Raw genomic sequence first — 26789 nt, 5'->3', positions numbered from 1 at the left:
AGCCTAATAAATTCATAATATTATAATATTATTATAATATATAATATTAATAATATTGGATAATTGGATTCTACTTCGAAAAAATGCTCAAGGCCAGTAATGTAGTAGCAAATTATTTTATTATTGGTACTTGGTAATGACAAATGCCTGGATACTCAGTCACTATTTTAAGAAAAGCAAATATATGTGTGCTTCAAGAAAACAGCAGGGTGGGCCCAGAAGTCTGGACAGGTGCCTGGCTTGAAACGACTGCAGAGTCTTGCATTTAAAAATAAATAAATAGAGCAATAAACTTGATGAAGTGATGAGTTTTCTGCCTGGCCTTGCAAGAACGCCTCGCGCAGGAACGCGGCCAAATGCGTACGTGCAGCCCGGGCCCTCTTCATTGGCTTCCGGTGAGGGAGTCGGAGCCTGCCAGCTGTTCTACTCGGCCCTGCCCCGTTCAGTTCCCTCGCCCACCACTAGGGGACCAATGCACAAAACGTGGACATTGAGACGTTTCACTATTTGTGTAGAATTCAATGTCAAATACAGTCGAAAGAACTGTACTATGCTTTGCTGTTGTTGCTTGAGGTTGCAAAGTTTGCATGGATCTTGGGCAATGGAGGCAAGAACTCAAGCAAACTCAAACACAATATGCATTATTAAATGTATTATTAAATGTATTATTATTATTATTATTATTATTATTATTAAGATCCTCGAGTTGTGCAAAATACAATGCAATCTGCTCAACGTTTTTTCCAGTATCATATGCAATTGATTGTTTTGTAAAACTTAAATTTGCACACACAATAAAATTCTACATTACATCTGCATGCATTATTTTTTTTTAATGTATAGGCTATTTAGTGTTAAATGAATAGTCAATATGACAGCAGCCGACATTAATAATAATAAAGTAAAAGGGGACCAATTTAAAATATATACATATACACATATCATGTATATATTCGATATTTGTGTTTTTTTTGTTTAAACATGTATTTAAACATCTACATTTATTACTTCTGAAACGTTAGTTATTGCCACTTGAGGTTTTCGTTTGATCGACCGCGGTTTTATTTAGCATTCAAACGACGCGAAGTATGACAATGGCAACAGGACGGCACACAACTCAATCCCAGTCCGTACTTGCCAACCCACATTTTGAATGAGAAACGACCCTTGTTAGCGGTTGAGGCCCCCAACGTGTCCTGCCCTCTGTTTGCTGACGTCAGGCGGGTAGGGTTTGCTCGGACTACGTGAGGAGCCGAGAAAGAAAGCAGCGCCATGCGATTCCCTCAGGCTCGGATCACGAAACGGTCTGAAGTACGTGAAGTACGTGAACCGACAGTTGGGAACGTCGCCTGTCGCTTTCGTGCGTCTATTCAGTTCGCGGAGAACCAAGCTGGCCTTTTTTTCGCAATGAAATTAATTAGCCCGAGAAACGGATGAGGCAACAGGGCTGTCTTTTTTTCGCTTGTTGTTGTGGTGGTGGAATACTTCCAAACTTAGCCCCTGTAACGCCGCGGCAATGGCAGACGAGCGCAGACTGGAAAACTCGGCCGACCTGGACGCCGACCGGCAGTACTGCGAGCTCTGCGGGAAGATGGAGAACTTGCTCAAGTGCGGCCGATGCCGAAACTCCTTCTACTGCAGCAAGGAGCACCAGAAGCAGGACTGGAAAAAACACAAGCAGGTTTGTAAGGACGCCGAGAAATCACAGACCGCTCAGCTGCCCGAACCACCACAGCAGTCGTCCCAGGACGCGAAACCCGAACAGCTGTTGCAAAAGAACGGCACGGAGCAGGACAGCGCGGCTTCTCAAAGTGCCGCGGACTCGGGGCCTATCGACTCACCGGCGGACGGCCAAAGAGTGAGAGATTTTATCACTTGTTCAGAGGACTCTGGCACTGGTAGTACTGCCGACAACAAGCAAGCGGGGGACGGGGTTAACAACAATACGAAAGCCAACGGGCAAACGAGATCGTCTCCCCAAAAGCTAGCTTTGGAATACATCGTCCCGTGTATGAACAAGCACGGCATATGCGTTGTGGATAACTTTCTCGGGGAACAGATCGGGCTATGCATTTTGGAGGACGTTAGAGCCCTCCACCACACCGGTAGGTTCACTGACGGACAGTTGGTCAGTCAGAGAAGCGACTCTTCGAGAGACATACGGGGAGACAAAATAACGTGGATTGAGGGTGCCGAGCCGGGGTGCCAGAAGATAGCGTTTTTAATGAGTCGCATGGACGATCTGGTCATGCACTGTAATGGGAAACTTGGAAACTACAGAATTAACGGGAGGACTAAAGTAAGTAACTTAGTCTGACACATCACGCCAGTGGTCGAGAATGTTCTCGACAAAATGTGAAACACACTAGGTTGGTAGCTATGTGTCTGGTTGGCTAACTATGTGAAGTGACTGCATTTCTATATCAAGAGTCTGTCCTTGTAAATTCATTGAGGTAATTTGACCATGTTTACCACACGTACATACTAAAATTGGGTGTATATATAGCATATAAATTGAGTCTGTAAGCGCATGCATGATACCTTAGTTAATATGCACGGTAGCTAGTGGTCAAACTGATTTAGATATGCTCAATGTAGCTGGCTGGTCAGCTCGTCATCCTTGTATCAGCTATTTCCAAGACTAACACTCTAACACTACTTGAACCGTCATGAAAAAAAAAAAAAAGGTTTTATTACTTACTTGCACATGATACAGTCTGTATTGTGTATGTGAATATTTATTGTCATAGTTTTTAATAGTGTACTTATTTAGTCACTGGCAAACCAGGAAGTAACTTTGACTTTAAATCGAGGAAACCTTGCCTTTGCCAAGGTTGTGCAAGAGCACTATATCACACACACACACACACACACACACACACACACACACACACACACAGAGGCTGTCGGGCGTTTATTGTAAGGTATTGAAGTATAACTGAAGTTGACGTTTCCTACTTTTGAAAGGCTACGATACATATACGACAGGTCCTGATAGTCTGGTTTACAATAAATGTGTTTTACAGGTGTAAAGGACTTGGCTGTGACTCATTCTAATGGCGTTCCTTTAACCTGTGAATCATCATGTTAAATTCAGTTTGGCTGCAGTTGATCATGATCGTGAATTAGTTTTATGAGTGAATAAAAACGGGCTACTTTTATTGGCGTTTAAAAACTAAAAATTACGAAGATGGGCTTGCGACAGGGTAGAATACGTTACACTTCAATTAATTCGCTGTTCATTACTGTATTTGATAACCATTGAGGTTTTTTTAAATTAACCTGCATAAATTTAACTGTTTTCAAGTAACATTCCTTAAATGCCGAGGACCGAATAAATAGTTTTGTTCGATGGAGTGATCTGTACAGGGAAATATGTGAACCGATAAGACCTATACTGAAACGTGGGCCTTTACAAAATAGGCTAGTACCTATAGGAGTACCTCTTTTGATATTATTACGATTTCCATGCCATAGATGTCATTATGCGCTGAATTTGATATCAGATTTAAACCAAGCAACCAGAAACGTATTAACCTAATCCATCTTTGAATGCTGATTGCTTTTAATTGGTAAATGGAAAATGGTCTGCATTTATATAGCGCCTTTATCCGAAGTGCTGTACAGTTGATGCATTCATTGAAATTGATGCGCAGTTGAATAATCATTGAAGGATCTACTGTAATTAGTGTTGTGATCATGGTCACAAGTTTAACATTTATTTTATTTGAAGAAGACTGCAAAGCCACTGGAACAAAATAGCTGGCAGCTGATGTCACAGAAAAGACAATCTCATATATTAAAATTAGTTTGACTTGTTTGAAGATCACAGGAGACCATGAGGCCATGAGAACTTTTCACAATCTTGTCAAGATTTCCATTGTCAAGATTGGAATCACAAGGTCATTTGAAAACGTAATAAACACGTTGCACTACGAATTCTTGGAATATAATTTTCCATGGGATTGTCAAACATGGCATTGGATATACTGCTACTTAATATAATGGGGCAAAAAAAAGTTTTTGGTTGCTAAATTATAAATTTATTTCACAGAGGCCACTTGTGAAAAAGCTTTTCGTTAACATTGTAGCCTATCTATGTTTTGGGATATTAGACGGAATAACATTTTTATTTTGTTCTAAGTTAATACTTAACATTGGAATGGCTGTGCTTGTTTTCCCAAATCATGTGTTTCCAGGGAAACGACACCTCTCTTGCTAATCTCGTCTCATTCTGAACACAAAACGTCAAATGAAAATAAGCGAATAGGTTCCAATACACCAGACAAGCTAATTAAAGCATAGAAAACTATTTGAATCCAAAAGAATTACGTGTCTGATCCAAGTCTGGTGTCATGCGTTAAAATCACAACATGAAAATAACTAAATATATTTAGATAAGACTATTAATACTTCACGCTACTGTATCGATACTGTATCACAGAAGAAAGAATCGTGATACTGTGCTCCCCCCCCCCCCCCCCCCCCCCCATTGCATGTGGTCTCAATCACCATTTTATGAACAGGATTGAAAGCAGTGCCCAAACCGCCCCTGAAATAGCTCTGGCGCGTGAAACCAACTTCTCTTTCTTCTGTACTGCACGCAGGCGGCACGTTGAAGACGCAGACCGAAACGTCTCCCTGGACCACTTCCCCCACCCCCCCCCTTCTTTCTTTCGCAACTCGTTGTGGCTTTTCTAACCTGTAAACGGGTATTGTGGAAGAGGGAGATTTGCTGAACCTTTTCATGCGGTCGCGTGGTTTTTGCGCAAGGGGGCTCCGGCCTCTGATCCAGTGTGGTGTAGGTGCTAGTCTTGTCCCCCCCCCCCTCGCCCCAGCACCTCTGACAGGAAGTCGATGTGGTTTGTGTGTTTGTTCTGTTTTTTTTTTTTTTTTTTTTCTCGCAGTGTGGGAGGGAAGCGGCACCTTCCCCCGTTGCGTGTCCTCGTTTGGTCCCGTGACCCGTGTCATCGCGTGCCATCGCGCTTGGGCGTCTCTCGCCCCCTGCTCTCACTTCTGCGTGTGTTTTCCAGCGACCGCGCGCCTCGCCGTGAGAGAGGATGGAGGAAGCGTGGGCCGAGGCTTGGCGTTTACATTTTCAATCCGTCGGTTCGGCTGAACGTTTCACCCGAGCTATTCGGGAGCCGCTGTGCCACACCTGGGACTGAAACCTGCAGCCTCTGAGGAAGCAGGGTGTAGCTGCATTGTCTCTCTCTCACCCTCTCTCTCTCTCTAATCCCCCATGCACCCCCCACCTTCCCCTATCAGACTTCCTCTTACCTCGTTGCGTGTGATTTGAGCTGAGCTCTCGTCAGATCTCCCAGCATCAGCTCTCCCCTTTGACCCCTCCCAGAGAGCTTCCCTTAACTCCTCTCAACCCCCTCCCCCCTTCCACGGGGATCAGGGATGGGGAGGGGAGTTTTGCGACATATCTGGAAACCCATAACCCCTTCTTCCGTCCACTTTCCCAGGGTTAGGGGGGGAGGATTTTTGCAGGGAATCTGGCAACCCTCCACCTCACAGCCTGTCAGACTGAGAAACGCTGCTTTCATTGGCTATGCCATTGACCAATAAAACGCGTCCCTTTCATGCCCGTTCTGAAGCAAATTCATACTGCGTTTGGGACCACCCTTTCTTTAGTGTGGGATTTGGAAAATCTTCCCAAGAATATATTTGGCCTGTGGCACATTACAAGTCCGTTTTGATTTTCTGATTTTTATTTTTATTTTCTGTAACTCGGAAAAAGCTAACCCCCCCCCCAAAAAATTGGGGTTAGTTCTGCATTGATTCATTGCATAAACCCTGCAAATACCAGAGAGTCAATCTAATTTATTTTGTCTTGTATTTCAACTTATTGAAATATTTTTTTATTAGCCTACTTTTTCTTAAGTAAGCTGAATGTGGTGGGCCAGTTGTCTTACCCCATTGGCAAATCTGAAACAATTTCACTTGACAAGCGAAAAATAACTTGCAACATACAAATGTTTTCTACTTGAGAGAGCGAGGAAGAAATAAGATTTTAAGTCAGACTTTGTTTTTACAGAGTGTTAACTGTAGTAGTGGTTTGAAGCACTGTGCCTCTCTTTTCCCCTTTGATCTGTTGTATTCGATGCTTTTAGAAGGTGCCTTTCCTGAGACCGGAATTATTTGAGTTACATTTTGAGATGTCACCCGGCAGAATCTTGTGTTTGGCTAACCATTTAAAAAAGTAATTTTTGGTTTGTTTGATTTTGGTCTTTTATAAAGCAAATGGACGGGACCGTAAGCATTCCCATGTCGTTCCCAATTTATTTCTGGTGAGAAAAAAAATGTTAGAAGAAAGAAAGAGCCCTGTGATTGTAAGCTTTCAGTTTCTTTCCCAGAGTTGGTGCAGTCTCTTATATGTACAAAGTGGTTATAAATGATCCTATAATATTATAGGGCGGGTCTCTCCTGGAGCATAAGTGCTGTACGTTTGTGAATTTTTCTGGAATACGATCCGTGCTTTACCGACATTGTCAGACGATGAAAGTCTGTTGACGCATGTCTCTGTAATTATTTGCCTAGCAGTGATTCATCTTTTTATTATATTTTTTGGCTTTTTTTTCTTCCTTATTTTACTTTACTTTTTTACTTTTTCTTGTTTTGCTGTAAAGTGCATAGATCTGCCCCCGCAAATGAGAAGCGCTTTACACAAATGAGAAATGTATAAATAATCTTGACAAAATTATTATTATTATTATTATTATTATTATTATTATTATTATTATTCTCTCTAGCTCTTGAGCCTGCTCGCCTTGCGGATGCCGGTCTGGCTCCACACGCGGCTCCAGACATTCCAGTCGCCTGCCTCCTTAGCCATTCTGGACCTGGGTCCGCGCGACTAGCTTCGACCTCCCCCCCCCCCCCCCCTAGGCAGTCGGCTTACGCTAGACCCGGGGTCGGGGGGGTCTGAGTCTTCGTGCTCTAAACGGATTAGCCTGCCGCTGACCGGGTTCGTGCGCGTAAAGGTCGCTGGCTCAGAGAGGCAGAGCAAAGTTCACTGCGGCGGACATGCGTGTGAGCGCCACCGCTGATTTGAGTATGGTGCGGTTTATTTTTTTTTGTTTTTTGTTTGAACAGCTGGCATTTGCACGGGCAAAGGTTTTTCCCCATTATCTTCGCAAACTGAAACTGCAAACACGAGCGGCTGAATCGCGCCCGGCACGCATTGACTTGGCCTGTGATTTCCGCATGACGTGTCATGTGGTTCCGCCATTTCTGCCGTCCCGCTCTATGGATTACGGGTGGTTAGCTGCGATTTTATTTTGGCTGCAGGGGCGTGCATTTCATCTACCCGATGTGTACCTGAACCAGCGTGTGGCTAACTTACTTCCACCGCGAAGACCACTTGATTCACCCGACACTGGAGTGAGAGGGCATGAGCCTTGGGGCCAAAATGGTGCCCGCAGGCCTTGGAGCCAAAATCGTGTCCGTGAACCTTACAGCCACAATCTGATCCCTGTTGCATATTTTAGTTGGGTTCTATTGTTTCAAATGGCACTGCAGTGAATATTGATGCAGTTGAGGGAAAAGAAGAAAAACGCATTGTGAAACTTGCTAATCAGACTATTTAAAAAAACAGTTCATTAAATATTTGACCAAAGGGAAAATTGTAAAAAAGTTTAAAAAAAATATATATATATATATATATATAAAAGTTAGGCTCTTCAAACAAGGAGACTTCTGTGGCCAGTGGCTTGGATCACTTACAAATATTTTTTAGGGTGGGGAAAATTGAAAGAATTGAATCCTGATATTGGCAGAAACCAAAGTGGGAATGAAAGTAGACTCAGTGGTGGAGCTTCTGGGAACAGAACCTTAAACTCTGTGGCCTTCTGGGGCTATAAAAAACCCCCCCAAAAAAAACGGTCCTGTGATGAAACGGTGCATGTTTTTGTTGCCGCTGCTTTTGCTTTGCGTTCCGTTCAGTTTGCTTGTTCGTGTGTTTGGTGCCGATGGCCTTGTTTGCCTGTTCTCTCCGGCCTGGATCCAAAGGTTAGCATTGAGATAGCGACGTGGTGGGTGGTGGAGGGGGGGGGGAGGGGGGGGGAGGATTGTTGTGAAAGGGATGTTTAAAAAATTATTTTAACCCCCACAAAATCTGTGTTTTGTGCGCACTAGGCTGGCACTACGCTGGGAGTCCTAACTTCACATGCTATGCCAGGAATAGTCACATTCAATTTTTTAAATAAATCCATAACAAAAGCCGGTCTACTCCTGCCGCTCTACTCTCAAAGAAGTCCGCTGCGAATGCAGCTTCTCCTGAGTTCAGCGCATGTTCTCACTAGAAGTGCTGACCGTGGATCGGGTTCACGGTCACAGCGCCCTAACCGTCTCCGTTTTTAGCTAGCTTTAGTCAGAGTGGCCCGTTCTCAATAGGTGTGTGTCGCCCCACCAGTCCATCTCCAAACCTGAAAGTGTCAGCTGACCTGCCCTCCTACGCTACGCTGGGACCACACTGTCAATAGGAATCGATCAGTCGAGCACATTTCACAAAATTGATTCCTCAGGATGCGCTTCACCTTTGACCCTGTCCTTAACCCCCCCCCAAACGGGCCTAGCCAGAGACGACCATGGCTGGGAGAAATCTCCCTGGAAGACGTGTAGGAAGGAACCAGAAGGAACCAGACTGAATATGAATAGAGCTCCAGTAGGGAAAGAAAGGCACCAGGCTCCCTCTGCATAAAGAATCTGAGAAAATAGTCCATGAAGATATATAGAATATGTATTTAGTCGTATAACAAACAAAAAGCAGGTAATAAATAAATATGCATGTGAAAGAGCAATCAAAGTACAAGTTTCAGGTTTTCCTGCACAGTAATTATGTTGAATTATTATGACTTTTTGGGTTGGCTTGCTGGTCCGCAGCTTCTAATCTGCCGTTACCGTCTGCGGAGAGGAACGCCGACCCCAGTCCTCCGAGGGGCCGGTAAACCCCCCCCGATCGCCCCCTCCGCCCCGCCCCGGCTCTCCTCCCGCGAAACGAGCCCCCCCGCCCGGCGTTACCTCCCGCCAGGCTTCAGAGCGGGGGAGCCGCCAGGCTTCAGAGCGGGGGAGCCGCCGGGCTTCAGACGCCGGGGAGGAAGACGTTCCGCTGCCGCTGTAGGTCGAGGAAGGAAGCGCCCCGCCCGTCCACCCCGACACCGACCCTGAGCGCAGGCGGGGACGCGCCGTGCCCGACGCTCGTTCGTGAGAGGGCCGGGCGCTACGGGACGGGGAACTCGCTGTCGGCCGCCGAAAATTTCGTCTTACGTTTGAATTTTATTTGCCGTGTTAAACGGCCCTTTTGATTTAAATTTCGTGTCGGAAGGTGTGTGCCAGATGTTCACAGTGTCCAGTGCTCTTTAGCTGGAACTTTGGGGGGTCAGTGTTCTTGTGCCAGAATGTCGGGGGTTCAGTGTTCTTGTGCCAGAATGTCGGGGGTTCAGTGTTCTTGTGCCAGAATGTCGGGGGTTCAGTGTTCTTGTGCCAGAATGTCGGGGGTTCAGTGTTCTTGTGCTGGAATGTTGGGTTTCAGTGTTCTTGTGCCGGAATGTCGGGGGTTCAGTGTTCTTGTGCTGGAATGTCGGGGGTTCAGTGTTCTTATGCCGGAAAGTTAGAGCTTGAGTGGTTTACATCCGAAGGCCTGTGCATCACAGACTGTTGATCTGGAATATTACGCCTGATGAAGAGTGACATTGAGAGAGCTGGGGTGATGGTGGCAGTCCCTCCCAGGACAGCAGTTTATGTTTGTGAGGTAGCTGCCCCCCCCCCCCACTCCCACTCCCACTCCCCCTGTATCTGTTTCCATTGTTCTGACACTACTGTAAAAACTAGGTCATTACTTTAAACATAGACTTCCTTTTGGGCTGCACCCTGATAATACGTTTTTGAGTGTTCCATCGCCAGGACTGGCCTCACATGGAGAGAGAGAGAGAGAGAGAGAGAGAGAGAGAGAGAGAGAGAGGAGAGAGAGAGAGAGAGAGAGAGAGAGAGAGAGAGAGAGAGAGAGAGAGAGAGAGAGAGAGAGAGAGGAGAGAGAGAGAGAGAGAGAGAGAGAGAGAGAGAGAGAGAGAGAGAGAGAGAGAGAGAGAGAGAGAGAGAGAGAGAGAGAGAGAGAGAGAGAGAGAGAGAGATTTGGGACTTTTTTTCTTTTCAATTTTACTATCACTTTCTATTATTGCAAAAATAGCATTTATTGTGTCCTTAATACTTGGTTATTATGGCTTTTTATTTTTAAATAAATGAACTAGGGATCAATCACATTTTGTATTGTACCATTTGGATCAATATGCTAAAAAACATCTAGAATTTCATCAAGTAGGTTCTTGCCGTTTAGCCTCCGGTAGACCCTAGAGGGAAGTACAACTGCTACCTGCACAACAAAGGTGTAAACAAACAAAGGTAAAGCAGTTCAAACCAAAAACAAGTGATTGATCACGTCACATTCTTACCAAGGGAGTTCTTAAGGCTTCACTAATATTATTCTCTGCTTTAATTATATTCAAACCGTTAGGTTTAAATATAATTAAGCCTGGGGTTTAAGCACAGAAGGCTGGTACATGATGTGCAAAATCAACAACGTATACCTGGACTCTCAAGCAAAGGCGATGTCGATAAAACTGCGATAAGAACTAAAGTATGTACAGGTAGGATCTCCAAGCAGGTAGTGAATTATTTCATGTCATCTTGGCAGTCTTTGTTGTCTGCAAACTGACTGCGAAAATCACGTGTCTGATAAAAAGACATGAATTACATTTCATGGTTTACATTTTTGCACTTCTACCCGCTTACTGACTTGCCTAGTTGAAAAACAAACACGTGATATTATGGACTTTAATACCAAACAGATAAACATAAATTAAGATGGTAGATTTTAAATGAGCATAAGTGACTAAAGGTTCATTCGAAATTTCAAATTAATTGTACAAAATATTAAAGGTTATTAAATATGAATGATCTCATCAAATCCATGGATTAGTGTAGATTAAATAAATGAACCCGAAAATGATTTGTATGATAATATTCTCAAGCATTTTTTTAAACTGCATGCTGAACAGTGGTTTATACAATACAACAAAATTATAAGTAGAGTTGTCTACATCAGTCTCACTTTGAGCTTGTAGTAAATAGAATTGTCAAACTGTTTAGTATCATGTTTTCTATTATAATTAGTGTTGAATATTTGCTTATATTCATGTATATAAAAGTTGTGATTTTATCAGGTATAGGCTTAAGCATGCAGTCACACAATGAAAAAGTTATTGAATGTTGCAAATATAAGGACGTCTTTTTTAATACATTTTATTAGTTTTTTATTCATAGTGGTTTCGTAATTGACTTTTTAAAAATGTATTTTCTAATTTTTATTTTACAAAAAATGTGTAGATAAAGGTTTGTTTCTAGGATAATAATTCCATAGTTTTTTTGGGGGAAGAAAACATTAGGCATGAGGGCAAATTCAAAAATCTGCAGATATCTTAGTCCACCAAAGGTTCTTCTGAAGCCTACATCACTTACGTTTTTACAGTAGACAAAGTAATTAACAAATTTACTGTTCTTCTTTTTATCCTCCTCCTAATTCATCTCCTTCTAATTCTTCTTAGCCCAGTGGCTAAGGTACGTGACTGGGACCCGGAAAGTCAGTGGCTCAAGCCACGATAAGATCTGCACAGCTCCAGGGGGGTAGGGTATCCCCTTTTTAGTCTAACAAACTGTTAGTGGCTTTGGATAAAAGCTTCAGCTAAGTAACAGATTATTATTATTATACTTATTTTTCTTTGTCAGAAGGAAGCTGCTCATATCATTTGGCAAGCTCTAATCCTGTCTCTGTGTGCGACTGTGCGCACTGATATCTGCCCTGGCCCTGATAGGTCATTGACCCGATGGCTGAGAGCTTCTTATCTGGAAAGTTTTTTTTTTTTGTCATTTTTTTTTTCTTTTTTCTTTTTTTCCTTTCTTCCTCTTTGCACGTACGTGCAGCTCAACTTCACGTGTGGTGTCGTCTCCAAAACAACGTGTCGGGAGACCCGCGTTGTGTCACGTAAAGTTTAGCTCGATAAAAAACCCCACAGAGAAGGGCGTTGATCTGTTTTTTTGTTTTGTTTTTATTGCGTGACGTATATGTGGGAGTATAAATTATGAAGCGTGTTTTGCCCTTGTGCCTTTTTCAAGCTGCAAAACCCTGGGGATAGCTGCAGAATCTTTCTACCTGTTCAAAACGTTTCTGAATCATTCACACTGGCTATCAGCTCTCGTGACAGACAAGCTATCGACGTGTGTGTGTGTGTGTGTGTGTGTGTGTGTGTGTGTGTGTGTGAGAGAGTGTGTGTGTGTGTGAGAGAGTGTGTGTGTGAGAGTGAGAGAGTGTGTGAGAGTGTGTGTGTGAGAGTGTGTGTGTGAGAGTGTGTGTGTGAGAGTGTGTGTGTGAGAGTGTGTGTGTGAGAGAGTGTGTGTGCGTGAGTGTGTGTGAGAGAGTGTGTGTGTGAGAGAGTGTGTGTGTGTGTGAGAGAGTGTGTGTGTGTGTGAGAGAGTGTGTGTGTGAGAGTGAGAGAGTGTGTGAGAGAGTGTGTGAGAGAGTGTGAGAGAGTGTGTGAGAGAGTGTGTGAGAGAGTGTGTGAGAGAGTGTGTGTGAGAGAGTGTGTGTGTGAGAGTGTGTGTGTGAGAGAGTGTGTGTGAGAGAGTGTGTGTGAGAGAGTGTGTGTGTGTGAGTGTGTGTGTGTGTGTGTGAGTGTGTGTGTGTGTGAGTGTGTGTGTGCGTGAGTGTGTGTGTGCGTGAGTGTGTGTGTGCGTGAGTGTGTGTGTGCGTGCGTTAGTGTGTGTGTGCGTTAGTGTGTGTGTGCGTGTGTGTGTGTGTGTGTGTCTGTGTGTGCATGCATGCATGTGCGGATAAAAATAAGAAAAAAGTAAATGTGTTCATTAATTTGTCTACTGCTGTAGTAACTGAAGTGATGTTGACTTCAGAAGGATCTTTGGTGGATTAAGATGTCTGCGTGTGCGACAGCTTTTTGAATTAGCCCCCATTTTCTATCATGACATACCCAAGCCCTCTTTGCTTCACCGACATTTATGGTTTGGATGTCAGTATTTCCTGATCTGCCAGGAAACCGCTGGTCCCTGCCCCTCGTCCGGCGATATTGGTCTGATCTCCGGTGTCACTTTCTCTCCCCCCCCCCCCCCCCCCCAAGTCCAGGGTGGCTGGAACATGACTCACAAACCCAGTATAAAAAAAACCAATTTCAAAACACTGCAAGGTCTGAAAGTATCCAGCATTCCAGCGTCCAACACACTGTTAATTGAACACGTTTGTATGAAATTTCTTGGGCCAGCCTCTATACTGTTTATTGAATGAGTCAGTTTGTGGTTTGTTAGGCTAGGTTCTATACTGTTTATTGGATGAGTTGGTTTGTGGTTTATTAGGCTGGTTTCTAGATCGCTTATTGAAAAACTGTAATTAATTGTCTGATTAATCAAATAGGCCCAGGTCCTTATTTTTGTTGTAGCCTTAGCACGTGAAATTGTACTTCCCTCTCCGGCACTTGTTCCTGGTTATGGGTATGCACTCTGCACTTTGTTGTGTGTTGCTCTGGATAAGAGTATCAGCAAAATGCCAGTGATGTTATGAAATTAATGCGTTGGTGTGAGGTCGGTTAGGCCCGAGTTCTACACCGTTTATTTAACGAACCGGCTTCTATACCGAGCAAATTTGTGACCGTGTTTTTGTTGTTTGGTGGCCCACGGATGCATACAGGAGCAGTACAGGCCTGGTCCTGCCAGGGGTGCCCAAACAAGCAGGCCACTCAGAATGCCTGGCACTTCTCAATGCCCCTGCCATACCCCCTCCCCCACTGCCCACATTACCCAACTGCTCTCCTCTCCTCACACAGCGCACAGTTGAGTGGATTAAACACCAAAGATGTCTGAAATTAAAGGTACAATAGGTAGGTAATTTCGGACTTCGAACGGTCAAGAGAGGAATTGCATCAACAAACACGCTCAACCACAACACTGTTTATCCCGTCTCTTCTCTGTGAACGCGCTGATGTTGAAACGCCATTGGTTGTGGCAGTTAGAACCAATTTTCAACCAATGAGCATGAAGTGTTGTACAGCTATACATTGTTTTGGTACAGAGTGCCGGCCCGGTTGGATGTGGTGAGAATACCGTGTCAATGAGAGCAATCCGGTAAATCGTCCAATTGGGAATGCCGTCGCTGCGATACTTAATCGTGTTACTTCGGTTACCTGACCAATTTTGCTGTATTTATGATGCTGCTGCATTGTAGGGTAACTGTCTAGAGGAACATAAAGCGGGATGGGCAACGTCTCACTAAAATACCCGAAGTTTCCTGATCTGACAGGAAGGGAAGCTTTATTTTCTGCTTGACAGTGAAAATGGGGATCTGTGATTTTGGGAAAGGAAGTGACTGTGGTTGTGTGCTTACCGCAAAAGAACAAAAACGTATTATTGGGTTCTTTTTGACTGTGTTTAAGAGGCTATATTTGTACGTTTTAGCTTCCTTCTCTTCTCTCCGTTATAGTTCAGGCCTCGGAACTTTTGAGTTGTAGTTTAATTTTCGCACCGAGAGGTTTTGTTTCCCATTTCCCAGGGATAGTAGTGAATGTGACTGCTATCGGCCGGAAAAATAAACACAAGTCGGGTGGCGTTATTGTGCTGCGCTCTGTTCGAAGTATTTGGACTGGATCTCTGTTTAACTTCGACATCTGTTGTCAAATCGCATAACCTAAATATTATTGTTTTCTTAATTAGATGTTTTGGAAGGCCCCGAAAAAGGCCTAGCCGGTGTAGTAAGCTGTCTCCGAGAGCAGAATGAACGTGGACCCGTGTTTGTTCTTTTTGCAAATTTAGCTTCAAGGGAGGCGGCTGTCCGTAGCTATTAACGCACGTTTGTATACATACTACCACTAACCTGCGCGATCGCGAATGCTTTTCCAATTAAACGGGTGTGTAATTAGATTTGGATTCTCGAGAGCTTAAATAAACGAGGAAACTTGAGCTTGCTCTGGCAGAAGATGAAGCGACAGGCCTTGGGCTGACGGCAGTGGGAAAATCAAGTGAAAACGAAGACCACGACACCCCCCCCACCTCCTCCCATTATTATTATTATTATTATTATTTTTTTTAAACTATTTCTGCAGCTGGTGTCGTAGCTTCAGAAGTGTACCGGCTCCCAACAGGATATTTCAGTGGAACTGACAAACTGGGGAAATGATGAAGAGGCTTTTATTTGAGCACAGTGGTGAAACGACTACCCCATCCCCATAAGAAGCGTTAACTCGCTGCCCATTTTCCACCGCAGTCTGAAGACTTGTCTCTTCATGCTGTGCCTTGGCTCCTCTGCGGGAGTCCCCTAATCTACTGTCACTATTTCACCAGTATATTTTGCACTTTATACCTTAATCTAGGACTTTGAATTTGAATTTGTATTTCTCCCTGTACTGTAGTTCCTGAAGTTGTAGATGTCTTGGCATGGTTGTTACAGACTTGGCCTACCTACCTTGTGTACTGGACTGGATGGTCGGGGCCTTACAAACAATCTGAATTGTGGTCTGTTCGGTTGTTTGTTCTGTGACCGTGATATGCACTGTTTTGTACATCGCTTTGGTTGAAAGCGTCTGCTAAATTAAATGTGATGTAAAAACAAGCGCCACTGTCGATATTCCCATTTGCACCTTAAGCGTTAGCGAGGGCGTTCCTTCGTCTTTAAAAAAAAAAAAAAAAAAAAACGATTCCCGCTGGTCCTTCGCTGCCGAATTCCCGAGAAAGACAGCTGGATTTTCACACGAACGGCATTTTCGGGGGGGTTTTCCGTCTTCGCCAGCACCTGCCGGGAGGTCCTTCCGCGCGGCGCTCTCACGGAAAGGAAGGAGCCCTGAATGAGGTGGCGTTCGCCTCCCGCCGGGATCAGCGGTGTTCCCCGGACCGTCGCACGCATGTGGAAGTCAGGTTTGCGACCTGTACTTCCGGAATAATTTCCTCCTCGACCATTTCTTCTCCCAACTGGAACCGCTCCCACATGCATTTCCCCCCTCCTTTATTTAATGCAGGAAAAGAGTAAATGCAGGAGATTTGACGCCGCTTTAAAACACAATTGTGGACCTGCCTGTCTTTAAAAGGAGTAAGTGTGGAATATGGACCAATCTTGGAATTTTTTTATTTTTTTTGGGGGGGAAAAGGCCCAAACATTTTTCCTGCTCAAAATGTGTCAGTTTATAGTGAAGTGATCTTGATGCCTGATCATTGTTCGCAGACCTTTTATTTCTGTGAGCATACACTGGTCACTGAATAGGTTTAGGCCACTAGTTTGCTGGAGATTAGTTTGTCACTCGATTGGCGGAATTTGTCACTAGCTTGTCGGAGGTTGTCACTAATTTGCTGGAGGTTGTCACTAGGTTGCCGAAGATTGTGACTAGTTTGCCGGAGACCGTCGCTAGGTTGCCGGAGACTGTCACTAGTTTGCCTCAGGACGTGTTGCAGAGTTCTTCAGATGCGGAGCACTACAGTGACACATAAACATTGGCAACTTCGAAAAAAAGGGGAGGGAGAAGGGGAGGTTGGGGTGTTCTTTAAAACAAATGATAACGGTAATGATAATAATAATAATAACGCATGTTCGTCACTTTATTTCAGAGAGTGCAGGCACGGACAAACAGGGACTAAAATCTTTTTATTTTATTTTAAACTAAACTAAAAAAAAGAATAAACTAAATTTGCGTTTATGAACTGCAGTCTGAAGGCACTGTTTATCTTCCTCTGCACACCAGACCTTTGTTGTCCACGTGCAGCTAGCGATGAGCCCTCTCGGCCTATCCCCTGGCCCCCTGGCCGGCCCCACCCCCGCCGCCTCCTCCAATCAGAGCGCAGGGAGCGCGGTGGAGTGCCCGCCCCCGGTGACAGTGAGGGATACACGCGCTCTCTCTGGCTCGCGCCGGAGCGCCTCTCTCTCTCCCGTGCCAGGGCGGGGGAGGCCGCTCGCCGGGGCCTGTCTCACGCGCTGCACGTAGCCGCCTCATTAAAATGCTGCCTGCCTGGCGCGCCGCCAGGAGAGAGGCAGGGTTTACATGAGTTCACCCGCCATCGCTGCTGCTGCTGCTGCTGCTGCTGGGAGAGAGAGGGACGCGGAGGAACCGTGCTCAAACGTGGGGCTTTCGCACCCCATGCACGCGCGCGCACACACACACACACACCCCCCCCCCCCCCCAGAAAAAAGCACCTGGCCAGCCCATTGCAAAAAACAAAAATAATAATAATAATTTGTCTTATATTTACACTCGAAAAAATAACTTTTCTTCTTACTAAATAAGGCAAAAGATTGCCACTGCGGTGAGACAGTTTTGACTAATTTCAAGATTTGCCAATGGGATGAGATTAATTTAACCTGTCGAGCAAACAGTAGTTAACCACTAGTTAAGTGACTATTTTTGAAGTGCACGCCATCAATCTGAAGGGGAAGCCTGTTTGCGTGGTCTCTCCCAGCCACAAAAAACTCCTGGAACGTTAACTAAGGAAACAGAAGAGGCACGTCACTTAAAAAAAAAAAAAAGAAAGGGTGCTTTTGTTTTATTGTTTTAAATAAACGTGCGTACGGTGGCCTTGGTATTAGGACTGAAACTTGAGCGTTGTTTGTAACTCCAGTACTCCAGTTAACATCTCTTAAATCATTACCCTCAGCACCAATCACTGTCTGGTTAGTCTCGGTCTGTTGTTCGGACACCACTAACTCGGTTGCTGAAGTAACAGCTTCTCTAATGTGCCCTGTTACCCGCTACAGGTCCTTGTCTGCATGTGGTCGTCCCATTATGGTCTTCCTGTCGCCCTGCTTTCAACACCAACAAGTGTTCAGTCAGCCTTCAGTTCAGCACTACTGTGTTAATTCTCAGGACTTTCCTCAGTGGTCAGTTCAACAGTGAAGTGTTAATTCACAGTGTGTTCAACGGTCCCCAGTTCAACCCTGTGTAGTGTTAATTCTGAAGGCTGTGTTGAACAGTCTGCAGTGTTAATTCTCACTGTGTTCTACAGTCCCCAGTTCAACACTGTCGTGTTAATTCTGAAGGCTGTGTTGAACAGTCTGCAGTGTTAATTCCCACTGTGTTCTACAGTCCCTTATTCAACACTGTGTAGTGTTAATTCCTAAGCTTTTTTTTGCCGTCCTGAGTTCGACACACAGGCGCTCTAAACTCTGTGAGATGAAACGAATGCCATCGCTCTGTGGAATCGATCCCCAAATCCAGGTTCCATGTAGAAATGTTTGTCAGCTCTGTATTTTCAGTAGCTGACAGCGCTGGACCGGATGCGTAATTGTCTTTGATTGAAATACTTTTCTGTGCTCGATTGATCTCGCCTGGTGCAGTTGAGCCAACCGGGAGGACAAGAAGAGGTGGGATTTACACTTTTTTTGCAGTGTTCATAGGTTCCAACTTCCAATACAGCAGACCCCAGACTGCTTCAGCTAATCTAACTGATAAAGTGCTCGGGTCTAAGAGACTTCCTGTCGAGCGGGCCCTCGACCCTTCCAGTACAAAGCCCTGTCTGAAGTGGCTCTGCCCAAATCCAAAGGGGCTTCGGCTGAGAACGGGGCGGCCTGTAGCGTAGTGGTTAAGGTAAATGACTGAGACACGCAAGGTCGGTGGTCCAATTCCCGGTGTAGCCACAATAAAATCCGCACAGCCGTTGGGCCCTTGAGCAAGGCCCTTAACCCCGCATTGCTCCAGGGGAGGATTGTCTCCTGCTTAGTCTAATCAACTGTACGTCGCTCTGGATAAGAGAGTCTGCCAAATGCCATTAATGTAATGTATTGTAATATCCATAAGGAAGTGGAAGAGTTCCAAAGAGGACCTAGGCAAATGCCACTAATGTAATGTAAAAGAACGTTGAGAAAGTTGTGAGAATTTGTGAGAATTTAGTTGGCTTCAATGGGGGCTCAAAGCGATGGTATAGCAGCCATTTTGATTGGTTGAGAAGGTTCATGAAGTCGCGAGTGCCATATGTCACTCCTGGGGCTGAAAGGGTTGATACAGGGACTGAAATGTTCAATTCCAGATAAACTCTAATTTTCTTTGCTCTACGTAAGACGCTAGAAAGAAATACCCTTTGAACAAGGATATTATAAGCAACAGGTTCAAATGGACCACTTTGGAGTATTGGAGAATATTTGCACTGTTGCTGTCAAGCGTTTGATATGTTTGTCCTTGGATAAGAAAATAATCCTCCCAAAAATAATATTTGCCGAAAATGTTTTTATAGTCAGCTGGAGGTTGCTGGTTGTTCTATCCTTGGGCGAATACACTTCGAACTGATGCATACCTGACTTGCCACGAATCTGAAACTACTAGCAAATATCCCACTGTATAAATAGATTTCTGAAAGTGCTAAGAGCTCAAAGAGAATTAGTATTCAAGTAGTGAAAGCGCATTGAATAAAAGCCCTGTATAAATGTAGGCCAGTTACCAATGCATTGCGTTTGCGACTTCATTGTACTGTACTCTGGCATGTTTGCGTGAGGTAACGTACAATAATCCTGCCCAATATGTCAGCCTTCGAAGAAGTAGGTCTTTTTGGAATGTTATTTTTATTCTAAGCCCCTCCCCTCCTTTCAGTTGCCAATAGTAGCGATCGCTACATCACGCTATAGAACGTTCGGTTAAGAACATTCTAATCGCGTGCTTGTGATCTCACTCCTTGAAAAAAGGGTTAAAGCTCAGTGAGCGGAAGATTCAGCTCAGCCTTCAGCAGACCTGGGCACCAGCTTTTCTTGCTTTTTTTGGGGAAGGGGAGCGGCGCGCGGAATGGCCGACACGGTTAACGCGTGGTTCTGCACTCACGGCGTCTGGTGTCCCTTCTGTTCCCAAACCTCTCTCACTCCGCTCCCTCCTGCAGGCCATGGTTGCGTGTTACCCTGGCAACGGGACGGGCTACGTACGTCACGTGGACAACCCGAACGGAGACGGGCGCTGCGTCACCTGCATATATTACCTGAACAAGGACTGGGAGGCCAAGGTGAGTAGCACTCAAGGTGAAGTGTGTGTGTGTGTGTGTGTGTGTGTGTATGTGTGTGTGTGTGAGAGAGAGAGAGAGAGTGTGTGTGTGAGAGAGTGTGTGTGTGAGAGTGTGTGTGTGTGAGAGTGTGTGTGAGAGTGAGAGTGTGTGTGAGAGTGAGAGTGTGTGTGAGAGTGAGAGTGTGTGAGAGAGTGAGAGTGTGTGAGAGAGTGAGAGTGTGTGAGAGAGTGAGAGTGTGTGAGAGAGTGAGAGTGTGTGAGAGTGTGAGAGAGTGTGAGAGAGTGTGAGTGTGAGAGAGTGTGAGAGAGTGTGAGAGAGTGTGAGAGAGTGAGAGAGAGTGAGAGAGTGTGAGAGAGTGTGAGAGAGTGAGAGAGAGTGAGAGAGTGAGAGTGTGAGAGTGTGTGAGAGAGTGTGAGAGAGTGTGAGAGAGTGAGAGTGTGTGAGAGTGTGTGAGAGTGTGAGAGAGTGAGTGTGTGAGAGTGTGAGAGTGAGAGTGTGTGAGAGTGAGAGTGTGTGTGAGAGTGAGAGAGTGTGTGAGAGTGAGAGAGTGTGTGTGAGAGTGAGAGTGTGTGAGAGAGTGTGTGTGAGTGCGTGAGTGCGTGAGTGCGTGAGTGCGTGAGTGCGTGAGTGCGTGCGTGCGTGCGTGCGTGCGTGTGTGTGTGTGTGTGTGCGTGTGTGTGTGTGTGTGTGCGTGAGTGTCTGTGTGAGTGTCTGTGTGAGTGTCTGTGTGTGTGTGTGTGTGTGTGTGTGTGTGTGTGTGTCTGTGTGTGTGTGTGTGTGTGTGTGTGTGTGTTTTGCTAGGTAGGAGCTGTCGTCTGGCAGTTGGAGGGTTGCCGGTTTGATCCCCCACCCTGGGTGTGTCAGAGTGTCCCTGAGCAAGACGCCTAACCTGGCTGGCGCGTGTGTGTGCGCGCATGTGTGGGAATGGGTGAAAGAGAGCCATCAATTGTAAAGCCCAATATAAATGCAGTCCATTTACCATTTGATGAGGGCGTCGATGTGTAGCGCCGACCTGGATGATGCACGGCAGCCATTTTGGATCAGAGCGCTCACCACACACTCGCTGAGATGGAGACGGAGAGAACAATTCCTTTGCCAGTTGTTAACCAGACTGCGTTTTTTCAGAGCGAGTCAGCACCACGCTGTGCTCACGCTGCGTCATTTTCACCGCATGCCTATATTTATGGTGCTGGGGCTCTTTCTAGTAACCAGAGGGGTTTTGACGTGTTTAAAATGTTATTTTTGGAACGTGTGCCACCTACAGAACGGCATTTAGGGCGACATGGCTCAGGCAGTAAGAGCAGTCGTCTGGCAGTCGGAGGGTTGCCGGTTCGATACCCCGCCCGGGCTGTGTCAAAGTGTCCCTGAGCAAGACGCCTAGCCCCTAAATACTCCTGACGAGCTGTTTGGCGCCTTGCATGGCAGCCATTCGCCGTCTGTGTGTGTGTGTGTGTGTGTGTGTGTGTGTGTGTGTGTGTGTGTGTGTGTGTGTGTAGTCACTAATTAGGTTAGTCTGTACTTATAATAGATTCTGTCATTCAGCGTTTCTCAGGTTGTTGAGAGGAAGCTCAGGGCACGTTCTGCATACTCACACTGCTCACTGTAATCCTGTACAATATCAAACTCTGGCCAAACAAATGAGCTTACAAAGATGTTCCCCTGCACAGGAAGCCCCAGACCTAGCCCCCTGGTTGATGTGTGGTTTGAGTGAATTCATTGTTGGGCGGGGGGAGCAAAATAATAATGACAGCAATTAAACATATTATAGAATATGAAATTGGCGCATAGTCTCAATTTCAAGGTCCTGCTTATTGTGAACAACCTCGTCGAAGGTTTGCCTCGGTGCGAAAAGGAGTCAAAAGGCCGCTCTTGTGCCAGGTTTTCCTGCACGTATTCTTACAGGTGCCGGGGAGTTCTGCGTTTCTGTAGTCCTCTCTCCCTTGCCCCCACCTGCCCCTTCCTCCCGGCTCTGGGCTGTTGGGATGGGTTGAGATGAGGTGTGCAAGCTCTCATAAATGCCCAAACCCTCCCCTCCCCCAAGCACCACAATCTTTGGGTAGCCAATATATCCTACCGTGGAGCGGCCTGTAGCGTGGTGGTTAAAGTGCATGACTGGGACCCGCAAGGTCGGTGGTTCAATGCCCGGCCACTATAAGATCCGCACAGCCGTTGGGCCCTTGAGCAAGGCCCTTAACCCTGCATTGCTCCAGGGGAGGATTGTCTCCTGCTTAGTCTAATCAACTGTACGTCGCTCTGGATAAGAGAGTCTGCCAATGCCATTAATGTCATGTAATGTAATATCCATAAGGAAGTGGAGAGAGTTCAGCGGTTCAGCGCTTTCCGAAGAGGACCTAGGCAGGCCGTCGGGGTGGATGGCCCGGCCAGATGCCCCTTTGACAGGCACCCCGGGACGCGTCCCGTTTCATGGGCATCAGCGGTTCGTGTCAGAGCCCCCTTGTCATCGCCCGCCGCCCTCCAGAATATTCCTGTCGCCGGTGGAACCTCCGCTGCGATGGGCATGAGATTACAGGCGGCTCTTATCGCTATGCTTTTCCACGCCGTGTGAAGTCACGCTGCGAAACCTATCCGAACTCACCACCACTAACCGTCTGCCCCCTTCCCCCCTCCCACCCCCACCCCCCACCCCCACCCCAAGCCCAGCCCGGACCAAGGCCGTCTGCCGTGAGGCGAGGGTCAATATTTGCCGCTGAGGGACACTGCGAGCCCTCCTGTGTGGGCCTGGTGTCATGTTGTATGTCACAGTACCACTGCCGGGTTTCTTTACAGCCACAGACTGCTGGAGAAATCTGGCCCATGTGCCTGTCACGCCACGTCACGTCACGCACTGTCCAAGGGCTCGTGAACAGCGCTTTGAAACCGCAGAACTCAAGTTTAAGTTTTTGGAGCCAGAGACAGTGCAGTAGGGCCCACTGAATGCATGAGAGAGAGAGAGAGAGAGAGAGAGAGAGAGAGAGGAGAGAAGAGAGAGAGAGAGAGAGAGAGAGAGAGAGAGAGGAGAGAGAGAGAGAGAGAGAGAGAGAGAGAGAGAGAGAGAGAGAGAGAGAGAGAGAGAGAGAGAGAGAGAGAGAGAGAGAGAGAGAGAGGAGAGAGAGAGAGAGAGAGAGGAGAGAGAGAGAGAGAGACTCTGCTTACCTGCTCTTGTACTGACTGTTATCACTATAAAGCGTAATGGACAATGAGGGGCACTACTGAGGGTCAGAAATCGTATGGCGAAGTGGCTCAATTGAAGAGAGATTTACTGTATTTATTTACAGTTGCTGCCGTTTACTCTAAACTACATACAGTAGCATAAATCTTACATGTAGACCGTACCCCTATAGCCTTCTTCACTGCGTTGATTATTCCCTCAGGGATGCTATACACAACTGTGTTTTAAACTAGTGATTTGGTTTAATACAGGTTTTTTTGGGGGGGTTTTTTTGGATTATTATTTTTGTGGCATTAGTTTGGACCACCAAATGAAACCTTTTCTTACAGATGTGTGGTTTTCATGGTTAGAAAGAGCCATGTGCGGAAGGGCCCTGGGCCTTCACTGGAAGGTGAAGGATGCTGTGTTGTTGCTCCAATGTTGACGCAACGTTTCTCTGCAACGTGCCTGCTCCCTTTCGACCGAAACCCCTAACCTTCTGTCTTGTTTCGGCCGTCCAGAAACACGGAGGTCTGCTTCCGGATCTTTCCGGAGGGCAAAGCCCAGTTTGCCGACATCGAGCCCAAATTCGACAGGCTGCTGTTTTTCTGGTCCGACCGACGCAACCCTCACGAAGTGCAGCCGGCCCACGCCACCAGGTGACTCAGCTTCAGCTTCAAATAGATTTTTTCCAAATATTAAAATGAATTAGATAAATAGACATTTATTTCCCGGTGGTCTCATGTTTTCATGTTAAAATATTGCCAAATATCAAAATGTCAGTTGTCACCATATCTATAACTGTATACCTGTACTCATTACAGTACATTAGTTGATGTATGTTGAAAGCTGATGCTTTTATCCAAAGCGAGTTAGAGTTGATTAGACTAAGCAGGAGCCAGCCCCTCGCCCCCCCCCCGGAGCAATGTGGGGTTAAGGGCTTTGCTCAAGGGCCCAACATCTGATCTGTTTGTGGCTACACTGGGCTTGAACCACCAACATTCCAGGTCCCAGTCAAGCGGCTTGGCCACTAGACTACAGGGTGCCCCAAAATGACACAGTCGCTATATTTCAGAGATATTTGAAACAGTTTGAATTGGCTGTAACTCTGAGGCATCAAGAATCACCAAAGCATGTTCTCGGGGCCTGCTGGTTTTCCACCCTCCCTTTACCTGGGAGTCAGGTGTGTTCACCCTCCCTTTACCTGGGAGTCAGGTGTGTTCACCCTCCCTTTACCTGGGAGTCAGGTGTGTTCACCCTCCCTTTACCTGGGAGTCAGGCGTGACCACCCTCCCTTTACCTGGGAGTCAGGCGTGACCACCCTCCCTTTACCTGGGAGTCAGGTGTGACCACCCTCCCTTTACCTGGGAGTCAGGTGTGACCACCCTCCCTTTACCTGGGAGTCAGGTGTGTTCACCCTCCCTTTACCTGGGAGTCAGGTGTGAAGACAGTCTAGTCAATCAGTGGGACTAACTGTTCAATTAATTACCCGGGAGAAAAGAAAAGCGGGACTGGGTTTTATATTCGAGGGACTGATTTGATGATGGTGTCCATTCATAGAGCTAGACATGCACTGAAGCTGTTGAGGACATGCACCTCCACAGTGGCACAGTGGCTGTACCCAGCCTGGGAACTGAACTGGCAACCTCTGGGGGTGTTAGAGTAGGTCCCTAAAGGTCAGTCTGGCTGCTCTCTCTGTAGGTATGCCATAACTGTGTGGTATTTTGATGCCGAGGAGCGAGCAAGGGCTAAAGAGAAATACCTAACAGGTACGACTCCGTGTGAGTGTGTGTGTGTGAGTGAGTGTGTGTGTGTGTGTGTGAGTGTGTGTGTGAGTGTGTGTGTGAGTGTGTGTGTGAGTGTGTGTGTGAGTGTGTGTGTGAGTGTGTGTGTGAGTGTGTGAGTGTGTGTGAGTGTGTGTGAGTGTGTGTGAGTGTGTGTGAGTGTGAGTGAGTGTGAGTGAGTGTGAGTGAGTGTGAGTGAGTGTGAGTGAGTGTGAGTGAGTGTGTGAGTGTGTGTGTGAGTGTGTGTGTGAGTGTGTGTGTGAGTGTGTGTGAGTGTGTGTGTGTGTGTGTGAGTGTGTGTGAGTGTGTGTGAGTGTGTGTGAGTGTGTGTGAGTGAGTGTGAGTGAGTGTGAGTGAGTGTGAGTGAGTGTGAGTGAGTGCGAGTGAGTGCGAGTGAGTGCGAGTGAGTGCGAGTGTGTGCGAGTGTGTGCGAGTGTGTGCGAGTGTGTGCGAGTGTGTGCGAGTGTGTGCGAGTGAGTGCGAGTGAGTGCGAGTGAGTGCGAGTGAGTGCGAGTGAGTGCGAGTGAGAGTGTGTGAGTGAGTGAGAGTGTGTGAGAGTGTGTGAGAGTGAGAGAGAGTGAGAGAGTACGCACGTGTGTGTACGTGTGTGCATCTACATGCGTGTATATATGCATTTGTGTGTGTGTATGCGTGTAGGTGTGTTTGTGTGTGTGCATGTACATGCCTGTGTGTCTATGTGCGCATACGTGTGTGTGTGCAAGCTTTACTGGTAGACTTGAGTGAATAAAACAAGTTGCAATTTGTCGTTGCGTATGTCTGTGTGTTTTTCTGTTTCCATGCCTCTGTCCTTCTGTAATTGTGTTTGTGTGTCTGTCTGTCTGTCTTTCTTTCTGTCCATTTCTGTGTGTGTATGTGTGCATGTGTGCATGTGTGTGACGTATTGTGATTGGTTGGTGACTGCCTGTTTTACCCACAATGCTCTCTGGTCGCTTGTGATTGGTCGGTTTGTTCCCGTGCTCAGGTACAGGAGAGAAGGGGGTGAAGATGGACCTAAATAAATCCACAGAGCTCAGCTAGTGACCCCGCTATGCCCCCGCCCCCCGTGCTCCAACTCCCCCGGGCGTCTCCTGGGCAACAGGAAGACCGAGCGCAAGGAAGAGGACAAGAGGAAGAGAGAGCCGAGACGCCGGGAAATCGACCCGCTCTTCTCTTCACATCTAACACTGCTAAACGCACTGACCATGAATGTGATGATGATGATGGTGATGATGATCCTGCACTGCAGGGACCGCTTACTCCATGCCTCTGGATTTTTGCGCATTTATTTAATTTGTTTTTCTGGGTTTTTTTTTTTTTTTTTTTTTTGTGAAGAATTCTGACGGAGGTGGGGGGGGGAAATATTGCCTGATTGGCGAATCTAAACTAAAGAAAAGAAATAATCCGAGAGCGAGCTCAATCTGTCCATTTAGTTAATCGGTTGAGTTTACTGTCCGATTTTTGCTTTCGCGCTAACTTCTTAAAGAAAGGTACAGTTTATCGAATATTGCTCCAAATGGGTTTTCAGGTTCCTTTAAAGGGAAGCACTTGTGGGGGTTTTTTCCCCCCAATACGCTGTTTCAGTTAGGAAATAAACACCATTATAACCTTTTTTTAACCTCACGTTAATGCAGATTGGCCGCTTTACTGTTGTGGTTGCGCGTTTTCCGCGCCATGGAATCATTGCTGGGTAATGCAGTGCTCTTGTATGGCTATGCTACGGCAGTAATCGTGTCTGTTGTTGCAGACTTAGTCACCGTTGTCTTAAAACCAAAACCAACACCTTCTACTTATTTTACAGATTACGTTTTAAATAAAAGAAAATAAAAAAAAAACTAAAAAAA

At 46.1% G+C, this 26789-nt stretch overlaps 1 protein-coding gene across 1 annotated transcript; it reads left to right on the top strand.

Annotated features, from left to right (window-relative positions):
• The first annotated feature begins 1154 nt into the window (after positions 1 to 1154).
• LOC133116986 (egl nine homolog 1-like) lies at positions 1155 to 26789 on the top strand. The gene is given in 6 exon segments (XM_061227033.1): positions 1155 to 2299; positions 19897 to 20016; positions 23686 to 23703; positions 23705 to 23823; positions 24866 to 24933; positions 25931 to 26789. Coding segments are annotated over 6 exon segments (1164 nt in total). The 5' UTR covers positions 1155 to 1516; the 3' UTR covers positions 25987 to 26789.

Source organism: Conger conger, chromosome 2 (genome assembly GCF_963514075.1).
Source record: "Conger conger chromosome 2, fConCon1.1, whole genome shotgun sequence".
Classification (NCBI taxonomy): domain Eukaryota; kingdom Metazoa; phylum Chordata; class Actinopteri; order Anguilliformes; family Congridae; genus Conger; species Conger conger.
Note: the sequence above shows the minus strand (reverse complement) of the source record. Positions and strands in the feature narration are given on the sequence as shown.